Below are 19,521 nucleotides of genomic sequence, written 5' to 3'. Positions count from 1 at the left end.
TTGTAATGAAGATCAAATATGTCTATAAATCTGTCTATAATAAGCAGTTTTTTAGTAGTACCACAACAAGGTGTATCATAGTTTAGCCAAACACATCAAAACATCCATAAAGAAAGAGTGTTAAAGATATAATCATTCACGTACCTCTTATTAGCTTAAGTTTTTGGGGGACGTAATATCATCATGACAGGAAATCAGAGCTTTAAAGGGTGTTTATGAATCGGATCACATCCACAAATTCACAATATTTATCCAGATCGAATTTGCAATTTGCGGATATGGTCTGATTTACACTCTAATTGAATCGGATTACGCATATCACATCTATATCTGCAGATCTGATCTATATATTCGCGAATTCGCACCAAATAATAAATAAAAAATAATATATGTTGTATTCATGTTTTATTTCAATTAATAATTATTATTCATATACATTGTATTATTTTATTTTTGTTATTTAAAAAAAGTTAGTTTAATAATAGGAGGAAACATATTTAAAGAAGTGAAAAAATAGATTCTATTAGAGTAAAAAAATGGATTTTAATTTATTAATTTTTTAATAGAAATAAGTTTTCTAATATAAATTTATTGTGCAGATATATTCGGTATCTGATCCGATCTGATCCATAAATATTCGAATCGGATCCAAGCATAAAAAGTGTAGATATTGTGTCTGATTCAATGAATTTAGTGAGAATTGGGTTAAGATTTTGATCATATTTAATTCGTGAACATTCCTAATAAGAACCTTTATAATTGAAAGATTTAAAATTCGATTCTTATTGACCTTATAAAAAAATATTTAACATAAAGACAAATAAAAAAAGATAAAAGACTTGTGCAAAAATTTACACAAATTTAAAATATATTTTTTCTATTCGTTTAAATTTAAAAAAAAAAATGCTTCTATGACAAAAAAAAAGTATTAAAAATTATTTAAAAAAAGATGCCAAGTTTTGCAAACGCCGGCAATTAGAACTCACAAGTCACAAGCTTAAAATGAATTAAGGATGATTGTGATCCGCATCTTTAGTGGAATAATTTTCCTTTAATATTTCTTGGATGGAATAATACAATTCCAAGTTTGACTATCAAAAGCCAAATGGTTCACATACACGATGGCTAATATCATTTCCTAGTAACCTTCCTAATATATACTAATATTATTTATTAATGTATAGTACACGCTTGTCATTTCGTCACTTGTCACACTTTCTTTCTCTTCCACACAATTTCAAATTCCTAAATAATAACAAAGGCTACAGGTTAGTTAAATAATAATATACAATAAATACCTCTCAAACAACTAAACAAGACAACAATTAAAACTGAAATTCCTATGCTCAACAAAACTTTGACCTATACCCCTCATATATATATAGAATCACTCCTTTAATTTTTTGCTTACTTATCTCCCTAGCTATATGTCTGTTTATTTCACTCCACAAAACTCTAGAGCCGTTGGAATAATAATGGCAAAAAAGCCCTATAACTCAACACTTTAACACACACAAAGATAGATCTATCTTCAATTTGGTAGTTGAAATTCTTGTGAAGTTGAACTTAAGTGCAAATATTATAGGTGATGGCGAGAAAGAAGTTGAAGGTGCTTTCAGCTCTCGACACGGCAAAGACACAATACTATCACTTCAAGGCCATTATAGTTGCTGGGATGGGTCTCTTCACGGATGCCTACGACCTCTTCTCCATCACCCTTATCACCAAGATGATCGGAAGGGTCTACTACGACGACCGTGCCAGAAACAGGCAATATGTAACCCCGCCGGTGATTGTGTCTGCCTTGGTGGCCGTTGCCCTACTAGGAACGGCCATCGGGCAAGTTGTGTTTGGTAGACTCGGCGACCTTAAAGGTCGTCGCCGGGTCTACGGGCTTGCTTTGTTGCTAATGGTGTTTGGCTCCTTGGGCAGTGGTTTCTCCATTTGTATCAAAAGAACATGCGTTCTCCTCAGTCTAGGTCTCTTCAGGTTAATTTAATTATTTATGTCAACAAAAAAAAAAAAAAACTTCACAAACGTATTAAATTATTTAACGATTTTCAACCATTAATTTTATGAGTCTCCAAAAACCTTTCAAATTTTACTTCAAATTAATTAATTAGATGATTATTGTTGATTAATAATGTGAATCAATTAGGTTCTTGCTGGGGCTAGGGATTGGAGGAGACTACCCTCTTTCATCAACAATCATGTCTGAATTTGCCAACAAAAAGACAAGAGGCTCTTTTATAGCGGCGGTTTTCTCCATGCAAGGTTTCGGCATATTAGCAAGCGCCACCGTCACCATAGTGGTGTCTTCCATATTCCGCCACGCCCCCGGTGCTAAGGAAAAACAACACACGGCGGCAGCGGCCGACTTCGCATGGAGGTTGATCCTCATGCTGGGGTCAGTCCCGGCGGCGTTGACTTACTACTGGCGAATGATGATGCCCGAAACTGCCAGGTACCTACCTACCTACCTCACTCTTTTCTTCTTTGACCTTGACTTTTAGCATTGACTTTCACTGTGTTCATTCAATTCGATGTTATCAAGCAAGTTCCTCTAATTAATAATAATTATGAAAATTGATTAATTAAAAACAATCTTTAGTTAATTAAATTAATTATTATGACTTGAATTTGTGAAGATTATTGACGAACTATTGACAATGACTCTTGATGTGAAACCCCAAGTTGTATTTTCTTTAATTTAATAGCTCTCTCTTCATTTTATACATTGATAAGTTGTTTTATTTATTTATTTATTTTGGATTAAACGATTTATAAGTATGATATAAAAATATAAAATGGGGCGATGAGTACACCGTTCCATATAGTCATCATTAGTGCTTGTCTTAGGGCGCGGCCATTATTAGGAGCTAATTGATTAATCAACAACGATTTAGTCAAAGAAGATATATATTATACAATAATCACGTGGATATAGATGTTCATGTCTTTAAGTAAAATTCCGCTTTCATCAACAAGTTTGATTAAGCTATAATAATAATAAGAATGAAATCACCGTACGGTCCACATATAGTAGAAAAATGCAAGGTTGATTAACTTAATTTAGAGTCTTTGTTAAAGGGGCTTGATCACTTGGACCTGAAATACATGCCTTGCTGCTTATATCGCTAGGTATCTTTTTAATACAGCAAATACATTACATTGTAGATTTCTTTGCTGGGGAAATTACTCATCAATTGGCAGCAAGCAAGTGGCTACATACTAATAAGGAAAGGAAGGGAAACTAAACACTGTTCACTCTTTTCTTATGTTCAATAATGATACTACGTTCTACAATTGACTTCTCATTAGTTGACACTTTCATTTTATTTTTCTTTTCTTAAATTTGTTTATCTGAAAAATGCATATAGCAATTAGCATACACAACAACTATGTTAATTATTACCCACCAAAATTAATTACCAGGATAAAATACACATTAAAAAAACTAAACTATATTATACATTGCTGATTTTAGTGTGCAAATTGTATTTTTAAATAGACAATATGAGATATCTTTTAATCTTTCTTCTGGTTAACTTATTTAATTTCATAGCATATATCTTTGGAGAATTAAAAGGATATCGTGTGTAATAAGTAGGTTTTACTCTTCAAATAGATTTGTATCCATGAACACCTTTGTATAATAATTAGCAAATGAATAGTACTAAGACCAAATTACTAATTTGATAAGGTACACAGCATTAGTGGAAAATAATGTGATGCAAGCAGCAAAGGACATGGAAAAAGTGATGGATATCTCCATCACCCAGATTATCGAAGAAACTTCACCACCTTCATCAGTCTCATCACATTCTGGCTACTCACTCTTTTCCAAGGAATTCTTTCGTCGACATGGCCGCGACCTCTTTGCGTGTTCCTTCAACTGGTTTCTAGTGGACATTGTGTTCTACAGCAGCAACCTCTTCCAATCTCATATATACAGAATCAAACTCAAAGACAAACAAAATCTTGACGTGTATCAAGAAGCCATTGATACCGCTAAGCTCCAAGCAATCATTGCTGTTTGTTCCACCATCCCCGGCTACTTCTTCTCGGTGTATTTCATCGACCGTGTCGGAAGAGTTAAGATCCAAATGATGGGTTTCTTTTTCATGGCATTGGCGTTTTTCGCTATGGGAGTTCCTTATTATTCATATTGGACCACTGATGATGAAAACAAGCCTAGGGATAACGGTTTCTTGGTCCTCTATGGGGTCGCATTCTTCTTTGCCAATTTCGGACCCAACACGACGACTTTTATCGTCCCGGCCGAGCTTTTTCCGGCTAGGTTTAGGTCGACGTGCCATGGAATTTCTGGAGCAGTTGGCAAGATGGGTGCAATCATTGGATCAGTAGGATTTCTTTGGGCTTCTCGCGACCAGAAGGAGCGAGATCAAGATGGGGTTCATGTGGTTGGAATTGGAATGGTGGCTTCTTTGTGCATGCTTGGAGGGGTTTGCTTGGTGGGCGTGGTTACCACCTTTTTGTTTACCAAGGAAACCATGGGAAGGTCCTTGGAAGAGAATGAGTGTGAGTCTGAAGAGATTACATAAAGTTAACGGCTCATTACTCATATCAAAATATCTATACATAATTAAAAATGTTAAATAATTTAATACATTGTAAAATCTACCCTACAAATGTTTATCGTGTTGCATGTTAATTTGTAATTTTGCCAGTTGAGTTAGCTTTGGTTAGCAAGTTAAGAGATGAGTTGTCATATTGTGAATATTCTTCATTCATTCATTTTAGTAAATGCCCCTTTTCTCATCATCATCAGTTTGTCTCAAATTCCGTCTCTAAGATTAACATTTCACTATATTATATAAAGCCTATATTTGATACCGAAAAATGTTAAGTGACTAATATATTTTTAAAATTATTAGGAATGTCAATATTGATTAATTAATATTGGTTTATGTAAAACAAAAATATTAATCACCTAATAATTTTTTAAAATTTTTTTATTTATTATTTGATGAGTTGATAAATAAATACTAACTAATTTATTTTTTTTACTAAAAATATTGGCTTTTAACGTACATTGTATATTTGGACTTTGGAGTAGGACGCATTTCAAAGATTCCGTTGGAAGAATATAAGATGTTGAGTGACAAAAATGCATATGAAAGAAATGCACCTAGCATATGTATTAGAGAGGCGTTAATTATTACACATGGTTTGACCAAGAGGGTGCAAGGAAAAACAAACGCAACGAACAATAATGACAAAGTTTGAGAGAACATCAATCACATTTCTTCGTAGCTGTAGTTGACGAACCTTATTAACATTTCCAACAATATGATGCTGAAGCCCACCCAATTACTTCTCTGCCGTGGTCTACTCGTTCGTTCACCATAATTAAAAACAAAAAAGAAATTGCAATATATATGGTATAAAAATCAAATTAACAAAGGCTTTAAATTAAATAGACCTGGTCTATATAGACAGAAATTATTTTTTATATGAATAAATATATAGTATTTTTGTTGTATATCATTTTTTGGAGTGTTTTGTACAAAGATGGAGTTAACTAACACAACACACATCCTGCGTGTTGCAGCGCAGAGATTCGTAGCAGAAATTCGCTATGTATTAGCCAGTGAGACAACACGTATCCTGCGTGTTGAAAGAACAGAGATTTCTTACTTATTGGTCCCAAGCCACCTTTGCATTTGATCCATGGCCACATGTCACGCTTCTTGTAACACGCACCCTGCGTGTTGAAAGAGCAGAGATTCCTCGCTTGGTCTCAAGACACTTTTGTGTCTGATCCTTGGTGACGTGTTGTGCTCCCTGTAACACGCACGCTATGTGTTGAGGATTTACAGAATCCATTTCCATGCGTCCATTGCCACATGTCGCACAATGGATAACACGCACCCTGCGTGTTAACCCTGGTCTTCATACACTCGACAGGTATCTTCTCTGAAAACCGCAGCATGCAACGGGACAATAGTGCCTTTAAAGGAGGGGAGGGAACTTTGACTTCAACGTTTTTCATTTTTCATATGAACATTTGAATCTGAAAGTGATTGAGACAGATTGAGAGTGGAAGAAGGCTAGGTGATTGAAGAAGGTAAGTTTTGGTGAGAGTGAGAGTGAGTAGTGTATTTAGTAACTATGATTCGTAATTATACTGATACAGCATAACACGTTATTAATTATTTAGAACAGCCTAATATGATAAATTTATTATCTTTGTTAATTCAATACTTAGTATTTAGAATGTATTATCTTTAGTGTGGTTATTTTAGTTGATATTATTATTAGCAGTTGTAGTAAGTTAAATCATTTAAATACTTTTTGTTTATTTTTCTGTGATAATATTAATAATTTTATTTATTGTAATAATATTATTGTAATTTAATTAGTTAATATGTAGTTATTAAAACTAATAAAGAATAAAAATATTAATTAATTTCTTTTAGAACTTTCGTTATTATATTTTTATTTCCTTTTAGATCAAAAGTTATTTTTCTTGAACTTAGTAAAATAATATAATTTACGATGTAATTGTTAAAATTAATAAATAATATAAATAGAAATTATTTTTTGGAATTTTTGTAATTATGTTTTATTTTATTTTATGTTATAATATTTATATTTTGTACTAGTCGCTAGTTATTAATATTAATAAATACAAGAAATATAAAAAATACAATTTTTCAAGTTTTATATAATTATTTTTAATTTTTGTTTTAATGTTTTTAAATTTTATTGTAATTTATATTTTATTAATTTGAATAAGTAATATTAACCCTAAACCAAATTATCTGTAATTATTTTTGTATTAATTTTTTGAATTTTATGTAGTTATTTATATTTTATTTTCTGGATATAATTTTGATTTTAAATTTTGGATGGCTATGAAATTGTTTTATATTTTTTGTTTTTGGCTGTCCTGTACCAGACTAACAAGAATTTTCTACCGCGTAAACTTGATCCACTGGAGATGTGGCATCCGATGGTTGACCAAACTTTACGAACAATAGGATTCTACCATGTCTCGAGTGTGAGACATTTTAGAGGACATTCTGCCTTGCTATCTGCTCTTGTGAAAAGGTGGAGGTTGGAGACTCATTCTTTGGTAATGCCAGCTGGTGAGGTTATAGTAACACTGGAAGACGTGTTACACATATTTGGCCTACCGATTGATGGGGAGGTTGTGACCAGTTAGACCGATAGCAGTAAGGACTTCTTGGTCAACCAGAACATGGCAATTTTTGGCAGCGAACCCATTGTGAGTAGTTCATCTAAAAGTTACATAAAGCTGGCCTGGGTTCGCCATATCAGAGACACATAGCCTCTAGACACTTGAGAGTCTGTTCAACGATAAGTTAGGTGTTACATCTTCTGTTTGTTGGGAATCACCCTCTTCGCGGATAATTCGATGGCATATGCCTATGCAAAGTACCTACCACTACTCCAAATTTTTGAGCAGATCATCACTTACAGTTGGGAGTGAGCAACTCTCACACATCTTTATAGGTCATTGTGTCGTGTATCGTGGTACGATTGCAAGGAGATGGAGAGCCCGCTTGATTTGTTATTTGTTTGGGCATGGGAGTGAATGCCCTTTCTTGCTCCCATTCCAGGACAGCGGCTGATGAGCGGATAATTTATACGCTTTTTGGCATTGTTTTTACATAGTTTTTAGTATGATTTAGTTATTTTTTAGTATATTTTTATTAGTTTTTAAATAAAATTCACATTTCTGGATTTTACTATGAGTTTGTGTGTTTTTCTGTGATTTCGGGTATTTTCTGGCTGAAATTGAGGGACTTGAGCAAAAATCAGATTCAGAGGTTGAAGAAGGACTGCAGATGCTGTTGGATTCTGACCTCCCTGCACTTAAGGTGGATTTTCTGAAGCTACAGAACTCCAAATGGTGCGCTCTCAGTTGCGTTGGAAAGTAGACATCCAGGGCTTTCCAGCAATATATAATAGTCCATACTTTGCTCGATTTTAGATGACAAAAACTGGCGTTCAATGCCAGCTCTCTGCCCTATTCTGAAGTTAAACGCCAGAAACAGGTTGCAAAGCAGAGTTAAATGCCAGAAACAGGTTACAAACTGGCGTTTAACTCCAAGGAAGACCTCTACACGTGAAAGCTTCAATGCTCAACCCAAGCACACACCAAGTGGGCCCGAAAGTGGATTTCTGCATCATTTACTCATTTCTGTAAACCCTAGTAACTAGTTTAGTATAAATAGGACTTTTTACTATTGTATTTACATCTATGGATTATCTTTTGATCATTTTTAGATCTCTATACCTCCAAGGGAGGCTGGCCACTCGGCTATGTCTACCCTATTTTCACTTATGTATTTTCAACGGTAGAGTTTCTACACACCATAGATTAAGGTGTGGAGCTCTGCTGTTCCTCATGAATTAATGCAAAGTACTATTGTTTTCTATTCAATTCAAGCCTATTTCTTCTCTAAGATATTCATTCGCACACAAGAACATGATGAATGTGATGATTATGTGACGCTCATCATCATTCTCACTTATGAACGCGTGCCTGACAAACACTTCCGTTCTACATGCAAACTAGCTTGAATGAATATCTCTTAGCCTCCTGATCTACGATCAGAGTCTTCGTGGTATAGGCTAGAATTATTGGCGGCCATTCTTGAGATTCGGAAAGTCTAAACCTTGTCTATGGTATTCCAAGTAGGATCTGGGAAGGGATGGCTGTGACGAGCTTCAAACTCGCGAGTGCTGGGCGTAGTGACAGACGCAAAAGGATTACTGAATCCTATTCCAGTATGATCGAGAACCGACAGATGAATAGCCGTGCTGTGACAGCGCATTTTGGACCATTTTCACTGAGAGGATGGGATGTAGCCATTGACGACGGTGATGCCCTACATAACGCTTGCCATGGAAAGGAGTATGAAGGATTGGATGAAGACAATAGGAAAGCAGAGAATCAGAAGGAACAAAGCATCTCCATATGCTTATCTGAAATTCTCACCAATGAATTACATAAGTACCTCTATCCTATATTTTATTCATATTTTTATTATCAATTCACCATAACCATTTGAATCCGCCTGACTAAGATTTACAAGGTGACCATAGCTTGCTTCAAGCTGACAATCTCCGTGGGATCGACCCTTACTCACATAAGGTTTATTACTTGGACGACCCAGTGCACTTGCTGGTTAGTTGTGCGAAGTTGTGACAAAGTGTGTGAATTACGTTCCGAGCACCAAGTTTTTGGCGCCGTTGTTAAGGATCACAATTTCGTGCACCAAGTTTTTGGTGCCGTTGCCGGGGATTGTTTGAGTTTGGACAACTGACGGTTCATCTTGTTGCTCAGATTAGGTAATTTTATTTTTAATTTTAAGCTTTTTGTTTTTATTATTTTTATTTTCGTAAAATTTTCAAAAAAAAATAAAAATAAAAATAAATATTTTCAAAAATATATTTTTCTTTAGAATTTTTAAGAATGAATTCTAGTGTTTCATGAAGATTTGTTGAATCCTGGCAGGCTGTAAGCCATGTCTAATCTTTCGGACCGGGGTTTCAACTTATCATCACAAGAGCTTGTTGATCTTCACCTATTTGGCAGTTACACACATAGTTGTTGTATACATGGGAGGTAGGCAATATCTGCTAAAGCTTGGCTGGCCATTGGCCATGTCTAGTGTTTTGGACCGGAGCTTTCATTGAAAGCTTGGCTGGCTAGTAAGCCATGTCTAATTCCTGGACTGGAGCTTTAGACTAACATTGCAGATTCCTGGAATTCCTATTAAAAATTTTGAAATCCTTATTTTCCTTTTCAAAATAATTTTCGAAAAATCAAAATTTTTTTTATAAAATCATAAAATCAAAAATAATTTGATGTTTCTTGTTTGAGTCTAGTGTCAAATTGTAAGTTTGGTGTCAATTGCATATTTTTCAAACTTTCTTGCATTTTTCAAAAATTCATGCATGGTGTTCTTCATGATCTTCAAGTTGTTCTTGGTAAGTCTTCTTGTTTAATCTTTAAAATTTCTTGTTTAGTGTCTTTTCTTGTTTTTCATATGCATTCTTGAATTATTAGTGTCTAGAGAATAAAAAATTTTTAAGTTTGGTGTCTTACATGTTTTTCTTTTCTTAAAAATTTTTCAAAAATAAGTTCCTGGTGTTCATCTTGACATTCAAAGTGTTCTTGGTGTTCATCTTGACATTCAAAGTGTTCTTGCATGCATCATATGTTTTGATTCATAATTTTCATGTTTTGAGTCTTTTTGTTGTTTTTCTCTTTCATTATTAAAAATTCAAAAATCAAAAAAATATCTTTCCCTTTTTCTTCTCATAAAATTCGAATATTTGAGTTGACTTTTTCAAAAAAATTTTAAAATCTAGTTGTTTTTTATGAGTCAAATCAAATTTTTTTAAAAAAAATTTCTATCTTTTTCAAATCTTTTTCAAAAATCAAATCTTTTTCATTTTTTTTCGAAAATTTCAAAAATTTATTTCCAAAATTTTTTTCTTATTTCCATTTCATATTTTTCGAAATTAATGCTAACAATTAATGTGATTGATTCAAAGATTTTTAGTTTGTTACTTGCCTAGTAAGAAAGGTTCAATCTTTAAACTCTAGAATCATATCTTTTTAGTTTCTTGTTAGTCAAGTAATCAACTTTAATTTTCAAAATAAAATCTTTTTAATTTTTTTTTCAAATCTTTTTCAAAATAAGTTTCAATCACATCTTTTTCAAAATCAATTTCAAAATCTTTTCTAACTTCTTTTCTAACTCCTTATCTTTTCAAAAATTGATTTTCAAATCTTTTTCAATTAACTACTTAACTTTTTGTTTGATTTTAAAAATTTACTATTTCAATCATATCTTTTTCAAAACTACCTAACTAATTCTCTCTCTAATTTTCGAAAATCACCTCCCTCTTTTTCAAAATTCCTTTTTAATTAACTAATTGTTTTAAATTTTAATTTAATTTAATTTCATTTTAAAATTTTCGAATTTTAACTTTAATTTTTAAATTAAAAACAAAAATTTTTATTTTTATTTTTATTTTGTTTAATTTTCAAATTCTCTCATATCTCATCCCCTTCTATTTATTTATTCATCTACTAACACCCCTCTTTCAGTCAAGAATTCGAACCCATTCCTCTCCCCTGTGTTTGGAATCCTATCTTTTTCTTTTTGCTACTCTTCTCTTCTTATACTTACATAAGGAATCTCTATACTGTGACATAGAGGATTCCATATTTTCTTTTGTGTTCTCTTCTTTTTCATATGAGCAGGAACAAGGATAAGAACATTCTTGTTGAAGCTGATCCTGAACCTGAAAGGACTCTGAAGAGGAAGCTAAGGGAAGCTAAAGCACAACTATCTGGAGAAAATCTGACATAAATTTTCGAAAAAGAAGGAGACATGGCCGAAAATAATAAAATTGCAAGGAAGATGCTTGGTGACTTTACTACCATTGGAGCAAACAATTTTGAGATTAAACCTTAATTAGTTTCTCTGATGCAACAGAACTGCAAGTTTCATGGACTTCCGTCAGAAGATCATTTTCAGTTCTTAACTGAATTCTTGCAGATCTGTGATACTGTTAAGACCAATGGGGTTGATCCCGAGGTCTACAGGCTCATGCTTTTCCCGTTTGCTGTAAGAGATAGAGCTAGAATATGGTTGGACTCTCAACCTAAAGATAGCCTAAACTCTTGGGATAAGCTGGTCACGGCTTTCTTAGCCAAGTTCTTTCCTCCTCAAAAGCTTAGTAAGCTTAGAGTGGATGTTCAAAACTTCAGACAGAAGGACGGTGAATCCCTCTATGAAGCTTGGGAGAGATATAAGCAACTGACCAAAAATTGTCCTTCTGACATGCTTTCAGAATGGACCATCCTGGATATATTCTATGATGGTCTATCTGAGTTATCAAAGATATCATTGGACCATTCTGCAGGTGGATCCATTCACCTAAAGAAAATTCCTGCAGAAGGTCAGGAACTCATTGACATGGTTGCTAATAACTAGTTCATGTACACTTCTGAGAGGAATCCTGTAAGTAATAGGACGCCTCAAAGGAAGGGAGTTCTTGAAATTGATACTCTGAATGCCATATTGGCTCAGAATAAAATATTGACTCAGTAAGTCAATATGATTTCTCAGAGTCTGAATGGATTGCAAGCTGCATCCAACAGTACTCAAGAGGCATCTTCTGAAGAAGAAGCTTATGATCCTGAGAACCCTGCAATAGCAGAGGTGAATTACATGGGAGAACCCTATGAAAATACCTATAATCCCTCATGGAGAAATCATCCAAATTTCTCATAGAAGGATCAACAAAAGCCTCAACAAGGCTTTAATAATGGTGGAAGAAACAGGTTTAGCAATAGCAAGCCTTTTCCATCATCCACTCAGCAACAGACAGAGAATTCTGAGCAGAATCCATCTAGCTTAGCAAATATAGTCTCTGATCTATCTAAGGCCACTCTAAGTTTCATGAATGAAACAAGGTCCTCCATTAGAAATTTGGAGGCACAAGTGGGCCATTTGAGTAAAAGAGTCACTAAAACTCCTCCTAGTACTCTCCCAAGCAATACAGAAGAGAATCCAAAAAGAGAGTGCAAGGCCATTACCCTGCTTGGTGTGGCCGAACCCAAAGAGGAGGAGGAAGACGTGAATCCTAGTGAGGAAGACCTCCTGGGACGTTCAGTGACCAATAAGGAGTTTTCCTTTGAGGAACCAAAGGAACCTGAGGCTCATCTAGAGACCATAGAGATTCCATTGAACCTCCTTTTACCATTCATGAGCTCTGATGACTATTCATCTTCTGAAGAAGATGAAGACATTGCTGAAGAGCAAGTTGCTCAATATTTAGGAGCAATCATGAAGCTGAATGCCAAATTATTTGGTAATGAGACTTGGGAGGATGAACCTCCATTGCTCATTAAGGAACTAAATGCCTTGGTTCAGCAAACTCTACCTCAAAAGAAACAGGATCCTGGTAAATTCCTAATTACCTGTAACATAGGCACCATGACCTTTGAGAAGGCTCTGTGTGACCTGGGGTCAGGAATAAACTTAATGCCACTCTCTGTAATGGAGAAACTTAGGATCTTTGAGGTGCGAGCTGCCAGAATCTCATTAGAATAGCAGACAACTCAAGAAAACAGGCTTATGGACAAGTAGAGGACGTGTTAGTAAAGGTTGAAGGCCTTTACATCCCTGCTGATTTCATAATCCTAGACACTGGGAAGGATGAGGACGAATCCATTATCCTTGGAAGATCCTTCCTAGCCACAGCAAGAGCTGTGATTGATGTGGACAGAGGAGAGCTGGTCCTTCAACTGAATGAGGACAACCCTATGTTTAAAACTCAAGGATCTCCTTCTGTAACCATGGAGAGTAAGCATGAAAAGCTTCTCTCACTGCAGAGTAAACCAAAGCCCCCACAGTCAAATTCTAAGTTTGGTGTTGGGAGGCCACAACCAAACTCTAAGTTTGGTGTTGAACCCCCACATTCAAACTCTAAGTTTGGTGTTGGGAGGTCCCAACAATGCTCTGAACATCTGTGAGGCTCCATGAGGGCTCACTGTCAAGCTATTGACATTAAAGAAGCGCTTGTTGGGAGGCAACCCAATGTTATTTAATTATGTCTACTTATTTTCTATTGTTATTTTATGTTTCTTTTAGGTTGATGATCATGTGGAGTCACAAAAACTACTGAAAAATCAAAAACAGAATGAAAAACAGCTTTAAAAACAGCTCACCCTGGAGGAAGAACTTACTGGCGTTTAAACGCTAGTAAGAAGCATCAAACTGGCGTTTAACGCCAGAAAGAAGCATCAAGCTGGCGTTAAACACCAGAAACAAGCACCAGACTGGCGTTTAACGCCAGAACAGAGCATGGAAGTGGCGTTAAATGCCAGAAACAAGCAGCAAGCTGGCGTTTAACGCCAGACATGCATTCCAAGGGCATTTTACACACCTAAATGGAGCAGGGATGTTAAGTCCTTGACCCCTCAGGATCTGTGGACCCCACAGGATCCCCACCTTTTCTTCTCTCCTCTTCACACCTTTTCATAACCCTCTTCCCCAAATACCCTTCACCAATCACCTCCAATTCCCCTCCAAAACCATCATACACCCACCTACACCCACCCACTCAAATTCAAACCATCACTCCTTCCTTTTCACACATCATAACCACCTTAAACCCCCAGTGGCCGAACCATTCACACACCTCCATCTCCTCCATCTCCTCCATTTTCTTCTTCTTCTACTACTTCCTTTCTTCTTTTGCTCGAGAACGAGCAAACCTTTTAAGTTTGGTGTGGTAAAAGCATTTCTTTTTGTTTTTCCATAACCATTTATGGCACCTAAGGCCGGAGAAACCTCTAGAAAGAGGAAAGGGAAGACAAAAGCTTCCACCTCCGAGTCATGGAAGATGGATAGATTCATCTCAAGGGTCCATAACTCAGTGGTAGAGCATTTGACTGCACAACAAGAGCATGAGAAATTCCTCACCAGGAAATCCCTGAGATGCCTCAGGGGATGCACTTTCCTCCACAGAATTATTGGGAGCAAATCAACACCTCCCTAGGAGAATTAAGCTCCAACATGGGACAACTAAGGATGGAGCACCAAGAGCACTCCATCATCCTCAATGAGATTAGAGAAGATCAAAGAGCTATGAGGGAGGAGCAACAAAGACAAGAAAGAGACATAGAGGAGCTCAAGAGCACCATTGGTTCTTCAAGAAGAGGAAGACGCCACCCTCACTAAGGTGGACCCGTTCCTTAATCTCCTTGTTCTTAATTTCCTGTTTTTCGTTTATTATGCTTTATGTTTTATTTATATTTGTGTCTTATTACATGATCATTAGTATTTAAGTGTCTATGCCTTAAAGTTATGAATGTCCTATGAATACATCACCTCTCTTAAATGAAAAATGTTCTAAAAACAAAAGAACAAGAAGTACATGGTTTCGAATTCATCCTTGAAACTAGTTTAATTATTTTGATGTGGTGACAATACTTTTTATTTTCTGAATGAATGCTTGAACAGTGCATATGTCTTTTGATATTATAGTTTATGAATGTTAAATATGTTGGTTCTTGAAAGAATGATGAAAAGAAGACATGTTATTTGATAATCTGAAAAATCATAAAATTGATTCTTGAAGCAAGAAAAAGCAGTGAAGAACAAAGCTTGCAGAAAAAAATGCAAAAAAAAAGAAAAGAAAAATAGCGAAAAAAAGAGAGAGAAAAAGAAAAAGAAAAAGCAAGCAGAAAAAGCCAATAGCCCTTAAAACCAAAAGGCAAGGATAATAAAAAGGATCCAAGGCTTTGAGCATCAGTGGATAGGAGGGCCTAAAGGAATAAAATCCTGGTCTAAGCGGCTAAACCAAGCTGTCCCTAACCATGTGCTTGTGGCGTGAAGGTGTCAAGTGAAAACTTGAGACTGAGCGGTTAAAGTCGAGGTCCAAAGCAAAAGAAGAGTGTGCTTAAGAACCCTGGACACCTCTAATTGGGGACTTTAGCAAAGCTGAGTCACAATCTGAAAAGGTTCACCCAGTTATGTGTCTGTGACATTTATGTATCCGGTGGTAATACTGGAAAATAAAGTGCTTAGGGCCACGGCCAAGACTCATAAAGTAGCTGTGTTCAAGAATCAACATACTGAACTAGGAGAATCAATAACACTATCTAAATTCTAAGTTCCTATAGATGCCAATCATTCTGAACTTCAATGGATAAAGTGAGATGCCAAAACTATTCAAGAGGCAAAAAGCTACAAGACCCACTCATCTGATTGGAGCGAAGTTTCATTGATATTTTAGAATTTATAGTATATTCTCTTCTTTTTATCCTATTTGATTTTCAGTTGCTTGGGGACAAGCAACAATTTAAGTTTGGTGTTGTGATGAGCGGATAATTTATACGCTTTTTGGCATTGTTTTTACATAGTTTTTAGTATGATTTAGTTAGTTTTTAGTATATTTTTATTAGTTTTTAAATAAAATTCACATTTCTGGACTTTACTATGAGTTTGTGTATTTTTCTATGATTTCAAGTATTTTCTGGCTGAAATTGAGGGACTTGAGCAAAAATCAGATTCAGAGGTTGAAGAAGGACTGCAGATGCTGTTGGATTCTGACCTCCCTGCACTCAAGGTAGATTTACTGGAGCTACAGAACTCTAAATGGCGCGATCTCAGTTGTGTTGGAAAGTAGACATCCAGGGCTTTCCAGAAATATATAATAGTCCATATTTTTCCCGAGTTTAGATGATGCAAACTGGCGTTCAACGCCAGCTCTCTGCCCTATTCTGGAGTTAAACGCCAGAAACAGGTTGCAAAGCAGAGTTAAACGCCAGAAACAGGTTACAAATTGGCGTTTAACTCCAAGGAAGACCTCTACACGTGAAAGCTTCAATGCTCAGCCCAAGCACACACCAAGTGGGCCCGGAAGTGGATTTCTGCATCATTTACTCATTTTTGTAAATCCTAGTAACTAGTTTAGTATAAATAGGACTTTTTACTATTGTATTTACATCTTTGGATTATCTTTTGATCATTTTTAGATCTCTAGACCTCCAAGGGAGGCTGGCCCCTCGGCCATGTCTACCCTATTTTCACTTATGTATTTTCAACGGTAGAGTTTCTACACACCATAGATTAAGGTGTGGAGCTCTGCTGTTCCTCATGAATTAATGCAAAGTACTATTGTTTTCTATTCAATTCAAGCCTATTTCTTCTCTAAGATATTCATTCGCACACAAGAACATGATGAATGTGATGATTATGTGACGCTCATCATCATTCTCACTTATGAACGCGTGCCTGACAAACACTTCCGTTCTACATGCAAACAAGCTTGAATGCATATCTCTTAGCCTCCTGATCTACGATCAGAGTCTTTGTGGTATAGGCTAGAATTATTGGCGGCCTTTCTTGAGATTCAGAAAGTCTGAACCTTGTCTATGGTATTCCGAGTAGGATCTGGGAAGGGATGGCTGTGACGAGCTTCAAACTCACGAGTGCTGGGCGTAGTGACAGACGCAAAAGGATTACTGAATCCTATTCCAGTATGATCGAGAACTGACAGATGAATAGCCGTGCTGTGACAGGGCATTTTGGACCATTTTTACTGAGAGGATGGGATGTAGCCATTGACGACGGTGATGCCCTACATAACGCTTGCCATGGAAAGGAGTATGAAGGATTGGATGAAGACAATAGGAAAGCAGAGAATCAGAAGGAACAAAGCATCTCCATACGCTTATCTGAAATTCTCACCAATGAATTACATAAGTACCTCTATCCTATATTTTATTCATATTTTTATTATCAATTCACCATAACCATTTGAATCCGCCTGACTGAGATTTACAAGGTGACCATAGCTTGCTTCAAGCCGACAATCTCCGTGGGATCGACCCTTACTCATGTAAGGTTTATTACTTGGACAACCCAGTGCACTTGCTGGTTAGTTGTGCGAAGTTGTGACAAAGTATGTGAATTACGTTCCGAGCACCAAGTTTTTGGCGCCGTTGTTAAGGATCACAATTTCGTGCACCAGCGGCTTGCACCGGCTGATATACTGGTTGCATGCAAGTAACATGTAAACCTCGGATAGTTAGTAACTAATTAACCAATAAATTAATTATTATTTAAAAATTAAAAAATTAAATTTTATAGTTTAGAATGGAAGATATAATTAAAATACAAATTTTGACACTATTTTTAAAGATTTTGGCCCAAAAACTAGCCAACAGACCGAATCGGTTGGAGCAGGTCCAAACTGGGCCCAAAATAGGCCCAAGTCCCAGCGTATAAATTAGGCATTCAGCCTTCTCCCTTCCTCAAAATGAATTTCACGTAGAGGAAGAAAAAGGATAACAAAATCATACAAATCCCTTTTTCCCCAAATATTCAAACTCTTGTAACTTTCAATCTGTAACTCCGATTGATGAGTCATCGGCGGCTACGCGTTTGTCTCGGAATTCTCTACAAAACTAACTAAATAATTTGTAAGAAAATAATGTTTTCTCATCCAGTTCTCTTCTTTTCAATTCGTGATTTAGGTTTTGGTAATTAAGAGATTTTGTGATTTAATTTTGATGATTTAAGGGTACTCTAGCAGTGGATAATCATTAGATTTTGTCCAATTGATCCATGGGTAAGGTAAGAAACTATTGAACCCTTGTGAATCATTGAGTTAGTGAACCCTATGATGAGTATAGTGATATTGTGTGAATTAGATTGTGTTCTTGTTGATTTAGAGTTCAATTGGGCGGTTTGGAATGAAATCCAGGTGATTAAGCTTGAGGAATTGATGTTTAGAAGCTTGGAGCTTGTGAAAGGAGAGGTTTTTGAGGTGTTCTGAGCTTAGGGAGGAATCGGCTAAGGTACTGTTTTGGTTTCTCGTAGTTAATGTTTAATGTCACGTGAAAACTTAGGCTAGAAGGCCTTAAGATAGGAATGAACTGCATGAATTATTGATGGATTGTGCATATGGTATGTGATGTATCGTAAGGTGTTACATAACAGTACATAATTTATTAGAGTTTGACTCGTATTTTATTTATATTTTACTGGAAAGACGTAATTTAAACTCTATTATAACGCTATGTACTGCAGGTGGAGTCATCATCCACGAACCAGGACGTGGATGTCAAGGAGTGCGGCGTCTATTAGGAACGACATAGACTACATGGAAGATGTCAGTATCAATATTAATTTATAAGAATAATTTACGGTATTAATAATCTATCGTAACCCATGTAATATTTTGTAGTTTGTCTGGCAGCCATACCTTGGCATCATCATTCCAACCGAACTACATCACAACCTTGATGTGTGTGACACGGTAGGGCCGTTACTTTCATTCGAGTGTGTCGAATGGTATCCTGTGGACCGAGTGGTTCGCCAGTACGGGTATGCACAGTCCCTCTTCTGCCAGCACAGGCCATTCCTCTTGACCAATATTGTTACACTCTTCGGGGAGTACAGCACCTGCCCCAGCCACTACCCCAACAGCCACCCCAGCAGTCATATGCAGTGCTCTAGCCATTTCTTTAACATCGCCCGCAACTACCTCAGCCATCACAGCCAGCACCACAGCTCGCATCATGGCCAATCAAGCCATCATAGCTAGCACAGCCACAATTCACATGACAGCCATCACAACCAGCACAACCACAGCTTGTATCACAGTCATCACAGCTAATACCACAGCGAGTACCACAGCTTGCCTCATAGCAAGCTAAGCCATCTGGGATTTGAGTTTGCAAACTTTTTTCCATTATCACCACATGTAGATACAATTGTGGACGATGCGCTAGTCTGTGGTTTCCTTGCTAACGGTGGTCCTCTTGAAGAGGATCTCATTCCAGCAGTGCCATTATAGCAGTCGCCGTAGTTACACCGGCCATCGGTGGACGGTTTGGCTCGTCGAAGCCATCATACCACCACATCTAATAGTTGAGTGAATGGTTGCATCGATATGCATCTTGATATCGATACAGGTCGTCTGAAT

The 19,521-nt window shown here is 36.2% G+C and overlaps 1 protein-coding gene and 1 non-coding gene across 3 annotated transcripts; one reads left to right on the top strand and one right to left on the bottom strand.

Moving 5' to 3' along the window:
• The first annotated feature begins 1,325 nt into the window (after window positions 1–1,325).
• Window positions 1,326–4,785, top strand: LOC107639237 (putative inorganic phosphate transporter 1-9). 2 transcript variants are annotated; one of them, XM_016342717.3, is made up of 3 exons: window positions 1,326–1,989; window positions 2,159–2,464; window positions 3,704–4,785. In XM_016342717.3, exons 1-3 carry the CDS (start codon window positions 1,589–1,591, stop codon window positions 4,563–4,565), a joined length of 1,569 nt encoding a protein of 522 aa, XP_016198203.1. In that variant the 5' UTR covers window positions 1,326–1,588; the 3' UTR covers window positions 4,566–4,785. The 2 variants fall into 2 exon arrangements, with proteins under 2 accessions (XP_016198203.1, XP_088341990.1); XM_088485864.1 differs by having other exon boundaries at window positions 1,331–1,989; window positions 2,159–2,468; window positions 3,708–4,785.
• Window positions 4,786–11,756: 6,971 nt separating this feature from the next.
• Window positions 11,757–11,864, bottom strand: LOC148567175 (small nucleolar RNA R71). The gene has a single exon (XR_015881648.1). It is a non-coding gene; the product is annotated as a small nucleolar RNA R71 (small nucleolar RNA).
• Window positions 11,865–19,521: the final 7,657 nt, after the last annotated feature.

This window comes from Arachis ipaensis, chromosome B4 (assembly GCF_059453495.1).
Source record: "Arachis ipaensis isolate K30076 ecotype BB chromosome B4, ASM5945349v1, whole genome shotgun sequence".
NCBI lineage: Eukaryota > Viridiplantae > Streptophyta > Magnoliopsida > Fabales > Fabaceae > Arachis > Arachis ipaensis.
Note: the sequence above shows the minus strand (reverse complement) of the source record. Positions and strands in the feature narration are given on the sequence as shown.

What these genes read in the sequence shown, in the direction of transcription:
- LOC107639237 (XM_016342717.3), top strand. Translation starts at nt 1,589, where the DNA reads ATGGCGAGAAAGAAGTTGAAGGTGCTTTCAGCTCTCGACACGGCAAAG. An exon ending in CTCAGTCTAGGTCTCTTCAG is followed by an intron (nt 1,990 to 2,158) that starts GTTAATTTAATT and finishes TGAATCAATTAG; the next exon opens with GTTCTTGCTGGGGCTAGGGA. An exon ending in ATGATGCCCGAAACTGCCAG is followed by an intron (nt 2,465 to 3,703) that starts GTACCTACCTAC and finishes TAATTTGATAAG; the next exon opens with GTACACAGCATTAGTGGAAA.